Here is a 7,541-nt window from a genome sequence, read left to right on the forward strand (position 1 = left end):
GAGCATTTCATGCTAGTATTCAAAATTGAAACAGAACGCTCTGTTGTGTACATTCACGGTGATGGTCATGGGTAATCGTTACTAGTGACCCAGACGGAGGGGACAGAACTTAATGGGGTAGAAAGAGTGGATAACAAGATCCCGGGCGGAGATCTTTTTATTTTATTTTAATATTGCTCTTGTTTTGCGAAGTGGATGGGCTGGGCGCTTGCTCTCTCTCTCTCTCTCTCTCTCTCTATATATATCTGCATCTTTGTGTGTATATGTGAGTTTGCAGGGATATTACCCCCTTCCCCAACTTGGGAAATGTCAATTCTGCTGGTAACCTACTAACGGAACGTTGCGAAATCGCTAAGCAATGCCAGGGCCAGTTACCCTACCGTGGATGTAATGTACTGTACACACCCTCTTCTTATCCCTGCGTGTATCAAGGTATACATCGACGGTCAATGGATGAATGGCAACTAGATTGGTAGGCAGTGAGAATCCCATTTATATTGATGAGGGGAAAAGAACTCCTCGTCAAGGGGATTTTTGGTTGTAAGAGTTCAACTTGAAGCTGGGAGACATGTTTGTCCTGTTTGCAGCGTCGCGCATCTTCGGAGCTTGACCTCACCTCAAAAAAAGCTGTCTAGGAAATGAAACACTCATTTCCATCTTCCTCGACAAACCCCGTTCTTTGATACCCTTTCAGGAGAGCTACCTACCTTCAACCCGCTGAGGTAGCCTTAACAGAACCTGCAGACCTGGCGCCGGAACTGCCAGAAGTTTCTGCACACCATGGCTCTTTTCGGCTCTACAACAACCAACACGGCCGCTTCCAACACAGCTGGCGATCTCTCGAAAGATGTCGCCCTCACCTCCCCCCCCGAAGATAGCATCTCGCATCTTGCCTTCTCGTCAGTGAGCGATCATCTTGCCGTGGCGTCTTGGGACAAAAAAGTGCGCATATACGAAATCAACGAGCAAGGTCAGAGTGAAGGAAAGGCGCTTTTTGAACATGAGGCACCCGTCTTGAGCTGCTGCTGGGCTCCTGTAAGTAGAGAACCACTTTCCTTTCCTTCTTTCCCCCCATCCCCCCACCTCTTTACACACATATATCTCTATATATTTAGGCAGACCTCTGAACATTTTATCGTCTAGGACGGCACCAAGGTCGTTGGCGCCGGCGTCGACAAAGCTGCCCGCATGCTCGACCTTCAAGCAAATGCCACCACCCCCGTCCAAGTCGCCGCCCACGACGCCCCCATAAGATGCTGCGCAATGATACAAAACCCAGGCAACACCGCCCAATCCCTCCTGGTAACAGGCTCATGGGACAAGACCGTGAAGTTCTGGGACCTGCGGCAGGCCACGCCGATCGGCACGCTCGAGTGCCAGGAGCGCGTGTACACCATGGACGTGAAGAACAAGCTCCTCGTCATCGGCACCGCGGACCGCTACATCAACATCGTCAACCTCGACCAGCCCACCAAGTTCTACAAGACCATGCAGTCGCCGCTGAAATACCAGACGCGCGTCGTCAGCTGCTTCACGGACGCCACGGGCTTCGCCGTCGGCTCCATCGAGGGCCGCTGCGCCATCCAGTACGTCGAGGACAAGGACGCCAGCTCCAACTTCAGCTTCAAGTGCCACCGCGAAAACCCGCCCAACACCCGCGACGTCAGCAACGTGTATGCGGTCAACTCGATTGCCTTCCACCCCGTGCACGGCACCTTCAGCACGGCGGGCAGTGATGGCACGTTTCACTTCTGGGATAAGGATGCCAAGCATCGCCTGAAGGGCTATCCGAGTGTCGGGGGCACGATTTCGAGCTCCGCCTTTAACAAAAACGGGCAATATCTTCGCGTATGCGGTGAGTTATGATTGGAGCAAAGGCTATACCAATAACACGCCGCAGACGCCGAATAAGGTTATGATGCACCCCATCGTTCAGGAGGAGGTGAGACCCCGGCCCGGCGCAAGACGGACGAGATGATGATAGTTTTAGTTCTACATTTTCAAAAAAGGGGAAAATAAATAAATAAATAAATAACTAATAAAAAAATATTAAAATATTAAAAAAAAAAAAAAAAATTACAATCAAACCCTTTTGAAAATATACCTAATGGACGATAAGTAGCGCCTTAGTATGGGCGTGGGCAACAACATCTGGGGGGCACCGGACTACAATTCCATTCCCAGTAGGCCCTTTGTGCTCTTCCAGGGGGAACGAGAAGAGGTACTCTTTTGTTAATCTTCCCCGTTCCCCTTGTGTAATGATAAAGCTAGGATGGGACCGAAGATGAGTTTGGGGGCTTTTCTCCTCCTCCTCCTCCTCCTCCTCCTCCTCTGCTTCCGTATATCTACGAGGGATGAAAATATCGAGCGGGAGAGAGGGAGCAAAGAGCGGAGAGAAATGATTGAAATTGATACCCTCCAGTCATTTACGATCATGTTGTCGTTTCACACGGTTGAATTTTGTGTTTCTTCTCTTTGCTTCTTTATATTCTCTGTCTCGAACCATTGCGGTGTTATGATGATGATGATGATGATGGATAGATAGATATGTGTGTTCCTCTTGTTATTTCCCACACAATTCACATTGAAAACAAAGCATGTTTTATTTATCATGTTTTAACTATTTGTAGATCTTTTGCACTACATATCATCATCGTCTCATGAACGATATTGCTCCTCTTCCCTTGCTCTCCAAAGATCAGATATTTAACTACGAGTTCTTAGCGGGAGAAAAAACAAAGGCTGCAAAAAGAAGAGTTCCATGAATCTGAACCGAAGAGACTCGAAAAAAACAAAAAAACAAAATCGACTGAATAAAACAAAACACCTACTCTACGATCTGAAAAACAGCAAAGAAAAAAGAAACAACATATATCTTGTTTTTTTTTTTTATTTATCTCAAGTCCTCAAGAGCTGGATATCGTAGTCTGCTCAACCCCATCCGCCAGCTTCTCCACCGCCTCATTATTATTATTATTACCACTACCTCCATCCATCATGCCGTCCCCCTTACTCTTATTCTTCTTCTCCTTTTTCTTCGCCTTGGTCGCCGCCTTCTTCGCCAACGCCTTCGCGGCATCCTGTTCCTTCTTCAGCCTCTCCGCCTGCGAGCCGCCAAACATCTCCCGCCACTCATCCGCCTTCTTCGGATCGATTTGCGAAAACAGATACTTCGCCTTACCAATCTGATGGCCCGGCTTGATCAGGGCCGGTTTCCACCCTTCGTCCTTGAGCTCGTCGAGCGAGGGGATGTTCGCGAAGGGCACGTTGAGCTGTTCGAGGATCGACGCCGACGTGGCCGGCAGGTACGGGCTGAAGATGCTGGAGATGAGGTGGATGAGGTTGATGACGATGCCGACGACGGAGGCGGCGCGCTCTGGCTCGCTGGCTATCAGCGAGTTGTCGAGCTTGTTGGACTGGATGAGGCCGTTGCCGACCTCTACGATGCGCATGGCCGTCGCGACGCCGGCGCGCAGATGCACGCCTTCCATCTCGGTGATGTACTGGCGCAGCAAGGTGGTGATCTCCCCCAAAACGGGTGTGAAGGGCTCGGTGACGGTGAAATCGGGGACGATGGAGCTGTACGCCTTCGGGCTTGCGATCAGCTTCACCATGCGGTTGACCAGGTTGCCGAGCTTTGCGAGGAGTTCGCCGTTGTTTGCATCGACGAACGAGCGCCATTCAAATTGCGTGTCGCCCGTTTCGGGCCGGTTTTTTAGCAGGTAGTAGCGCCATACGTCTGCGGGGACGCCGGTTTCCTTTGCGTTGTTGCCGAAGACGCCGATTCCGCGGGACTTGCTGAATTTGCCGTTCTCGTAGTTTAAGTATTCGGTTGTACTGAGGTGGTGGAGCTTGGTCCATTTGTCCCTTGTTCCAATCTGGGTGCCCGGGAAGATGACGCTGTGGAATGGAACGTTGTCCTTGCCTAGGAATTGATAAAGTTGGACATTGTCCGGGTCCCGCCACCAGAGCTCCCAGTCCGGGGTGTAGTTTGCGGTGATGGAAGGGTATCCGATGCACGCCTCGAACCAGACGTAGAGGACCTTCTTCTCGTACCCGTCAAGAGGGACAGGGACACCCCATTTCAGATCTCTGGTGATACCACGATCTTTCAGACCCTCCTTTAGCCATGACTCGGTAATAACACGGCTGTTCTTGGGCCAATCTCCCTTTTCGATGGCGGGATGAACCCATGCTTCAATTTCTGGCTGCAGCTTATCCAGCAAAAGATGGATATGTTTGGTATTCCGCCGGACGGGCGTTGCTCCATCAAGCTTGCAGCGGGGGTTTTTAAGATCAAAGGGATCCAGCAAGTGCCCGCATTTATCGCATTGGTCCCCCCTCGCGTCATCGTAGCCGCAGCGTGGGCATTCACCCTCGACGTAGCGGTCCGCAAGAAATGAGTCATGTTTCTCGCAGAATGGCTGTTCGGCGGTTTTTTCCTCTAGAAATCCATTGTCATACAGCCGCTTGAAGATCGCCTGGGAAATTTCCGTGTGCTGAGCAGTTGGCGTGCGTCCGAAGATATCGAAACCAATCTCAAACCATTCGTAGACCTCCTGGTGGATTTTGTTGTACTTTGCGCAAAGTTCCTCGGGCGTCACCCCTTCCTCCAGCGCCTTGGTTTCCGTTGCGGTGCCGTACTCGTCGGTGCCGCAAATGTATAACGTAGGCCTTCCGCATGCTTTCTGGTATCTGCAGGGATATTAGTCTCCTTTTGTTGTAATGTAGAACTTGCGGGAAGTGGGTGCGGGAGGGGCACATAACTTGCAAACACATCAGCGCTGAGGACAGAGCCGACAATGTTGCCAAGGTGAGGGACGTTATTTACATAGGGCAGGGCACTGGTGATGAGGATATTCCTCTGGCCCTTCTTGGGGAGGATCTTTTGTTCCGTCGACATGGCGTATGGATTTGGTGGTGGTTGTGATTGTTGAAGGGGGAGGTTTGGCGGGGTAAATATTTGCACAAATCCGCAAGTTACGTCCACTTACATCTACGCCCTTCCGTTTAGCCACAGCAAGCCCACGCCTCTTCCAGTTTCGAGACGCCTGGGTGACGAGTCTAACGTATACACATAACTGCTGTCTTGCCGTTGCTCCCTCCTATTCGACTTGGACTATGGATCATGACCTGCTCGACAACCTCCTGGACCTGGAGGAGCGGTTTTACAAAGAGGGCTACGAGCTGGGAGCCACAGACGGGATACGGTCTGGCTACAGTGAGGGCAGCGTCTTCGCCGTGGAGAAAGGCTTCGAGAAGTTCCAGGAAATAGGCAGGATATACGGCAAAGCTATCGTCTGGACCAAAAGATTGCCGGGAAACCATGGTCTCCTCCTACAACCGCCAGCAACTTCATCAGCAACATCTCCTCCACCAAACACCATCAGCAGAATCTTTTCCTTCTCCGGCGAAGCACAGGGCTCCGGTCAGGAAAATAAGGAAGTAGATATCCCCGATTCCGGCATCACAAACGCACGCATCTCCCAATTGCCCTCCTTGGCCCCACTACCCCGCAACTCCCGCCTCGAGAAGCACATCGCCAGCCTCCTCTCTCTCGTCGACCCGCTGAGCCTCTCCTTGGAAAACTCGGAAGACGCCGTCGAGGACTTTGACAATCGGCTGAAAAAAGCCGTAGTGAAGGTTAAATTGATTGAGAGGATACTGGGCGAGCAGGATGCCTTCGACGGCTCATCCGTTGACAACAAGAATTCTCGGGAAGGAAATCGCCCTGCCGACGGAGATAACATTGAAGATTTCGGGACGTTGCCGGCGAGGATGCAGCAGGTTAAGGATTGAAGGTGTAGTTGGGGTTTATAATCTAGATTGCTGCTCCTTTTTCTCTATGTCTGAAGGGAAAAGCCGTTAGCAGAGGTGGCACCTCGGTAAATAAAATCGGTTCCGATGCCAGCGAGAATTGGCTTCTGCATGCGTACGTCGGGATAGGCCTGAAGAACGGAGGTTAGGATGCCGCAGCCGTACAAAGAGCACAGGGGAGGATCTCCTGGACTGCTCTGCCATATTTAAAGACATAAACCGCGGAGTTCCGTGTCTGGTCCTTGAGCCTGACGCGAGACATGTCACCGGACATATCGGCTCCTACTTTTTGTCGTACCTGGCGGTATGCCTGCCATTGTTGTGTAGCGGAACGGAATTGATGTGTTAGTTCGTTCTGTACAAAGCGCCTCCAAAGGGGTCGCATTCGGGATGGTTATCTATGGTCTTGGGCTTAACAACGGGAGAGAAATACTAAGAAAGTCTATGATATCTTATTCCGGCCCATGAGAGAAAATTTGTATTATTGCAGCAGTTTCGAACATAACAGACATCCCTTTCCGCGTTTAACTCCGAGGGCAAGATTTGAGAAATGCCATTTTACCCATCACGAGCTGCCCAAGACCTATATGATTCTCCGTATCGGCAATAAATAGCAAAAGGAAAGATCCTAGCGCAAACATGTACTCGCGCCTGGGAACTCTACCCTAAACTCCTGACCGCCATCGCAAACGCCCCCTCCCTCGTTGCATGCCCCCCGATAAAGCCAGTCGCATGCACAAAGACCGCACCTGGAGGCACCACCACACTCGTTTCCTCGCTCGCCAACAATTTATCCAGATCCCCATCCCTGATCCCACACCACGCCTCCGGTAACGGCCTCCTCGACTCGAAACTTGTATCTGTAACGGGTACACACTGCACCCGCCACTTAGCCTCCGGCGCTGTCGACTCAGGATACAGCACGTAATACACCTGTCTCCTATCTGCATGCGCACCACCGATCTTGCCAGCCTCCGCTTCTACCTCCGCTTCTACCCCCGCCGCCGCCGCCGCCGCCTCCTCCTCCAGCACGAACAGATGTTCTTTCCACGGGATGCCCGCCTCGGGCAACGCTAATATTCGCCCCGACGCATGCGTGTCGAACCGCGCCTTGTACGCCTCGCTCACCGTCGCGCGCGCAGGGAGCCACGAAGCACTCGCAACGCGCAGTTTGCGCAGGAAGGCGTCGCCAATGAACTTACTAGCGTTCTCGAACAGCGCGTCTTCGTCCTGCGGTCCCGTGGCGGTTGGGTCTGGATGATTTAGGTCACCCACAAGGGCGCCGAGGCTGATGCCGCTGTCGCGGAAACGCTTCCGTACCCCGGCCGCATTGAGAGCGGCGTTGTCGTAGACGGAGATGCCGTTGTCGTTTGCGTCCAGCGCCTCGATGAAATCTGAGTAGAGCTTTTCGTACAAGGTGGCTACGTCCGGGTGGTCCGGCGGGAGGGAGGTGTGTTGGGCGATGATGGCTTTGCCAAAGTGGAGGTAGATAAGGCCGGCGGAGGAGAGCTTTGTGGAATGCTGGGGGAACGTGGCTGTGAATGTTCGTTGGTGGTGGTCGTAGCGGTTGCGGGAGGGGTCGTATTCGCCGCCGACGTCGACGACGGTGTGGCAGGTGGCGAGGAGGGATGGGTCGCGGGTGCGGACGAGGGGGGAGGAGGTGTATGTGGGTAGGAGACGGAGAAGGTAGACTGCTAGAGCTTCATCGGCATGGAAGTGGCCAC

General features: G+C 52.4%; 4 protein-coding genes across 4 annotated transcripts; 3 read left to right on the forward strand and 1 right to left on the reverse strand.

Annotated features, from left to right (window-relative positions):
- Positions 1-780: 780 nt before the first annotated feature.
- Positions 781-1,978, forward strand: HCAG_01986 (Poly(A)+ RNA export protein; the record flags this gene model as incomplete). The annotated part of the gene is made up of 3 exons (XM_001544889.1): positions 781-1,035; positions 1,144-1,848; positions 1,901-1,978. The coding sequence occupies 3 exons, from the start codon at positions 781-783 to the stop codon at positions 1,976-1,978; spliced, it is 1,038 nt and encodes a 345-aa protein (XP_001544939.1).
- A 294-nt stretch (positions 1,979-2,272) lies between these two features.
- HCAG_01987 (predicted protein) lies at positions 2,273-2,765 on the forward strand (the record flags this gene model as incomplete). Its single annotated transcript, XM_001544890.1, has 3 exons — positions 2,273-2,339; positions 2,542-2,549; positions 2,631-2,765. 3 exons carry the CDS (start codon positions 2,273-2,275, stop codon positions 2,763-2,765), a joined length of 210 nt encoding a protein of 69 aa, XP_001544940.1.
- Positions 2,766-2,906: 141 nt separating this feature from the next.
- Positions 2,907-4,903, reverse strand: HCAG_01988 (hypothetical protein; the record flags this gene model as incomplete). The annotated part of the gene is made up of 2 exons (XM_001544891.1): positions 2,907-4,695; positions 4,776-4,903. The coding sequence occupies 2 exons, from the start codon at positions 4,901-4,903 to the stop codon at positions 2,907-2,909; spliced, it is 1,917 nt and encodes a 638-aa protein (XP_001544941.1).
- Positions 4,904-5,121: 218 nt separating this feature from the next.
- HCAG_01989 (hypothetical protein) lies at positions 5,122-7,491 on the forward strand (the record flags this gene model as incomplete). The annotated part of the gene is made up of 5 exons (XM_001544892.1): positions 5,122-5,787; positions 5,826-5,961; positions 6,432-6,741; positions 6,960-7,063; positions 7,235-7,491. 5 exons carry the CDS (start codon positions 5,122-5,124, stop codon positions 7,489-7,491), a joined length of 1,473 nt encoding a protein of 490 aa, XP_001544942.1.
- Positions 7,492-7,541: the final 50 nt, after the last annotated feature.

The sequence above is a fragment of the Histoplasma capsulatum genome, genomic scaffold, assembly GCF_000149585.1.
Source record: "Histoplasma capsulatum NAm1 scaffold_1 genomic scaffold, whole genome shotgun sequence".
Taxonomy (NCBI): Eukaryota; Fungi; Ascomycota; class Eurotiomycetes; order Onygenales; family Ajellomycetaceae; genus Histoplasma; species Histoplasma mississippiense.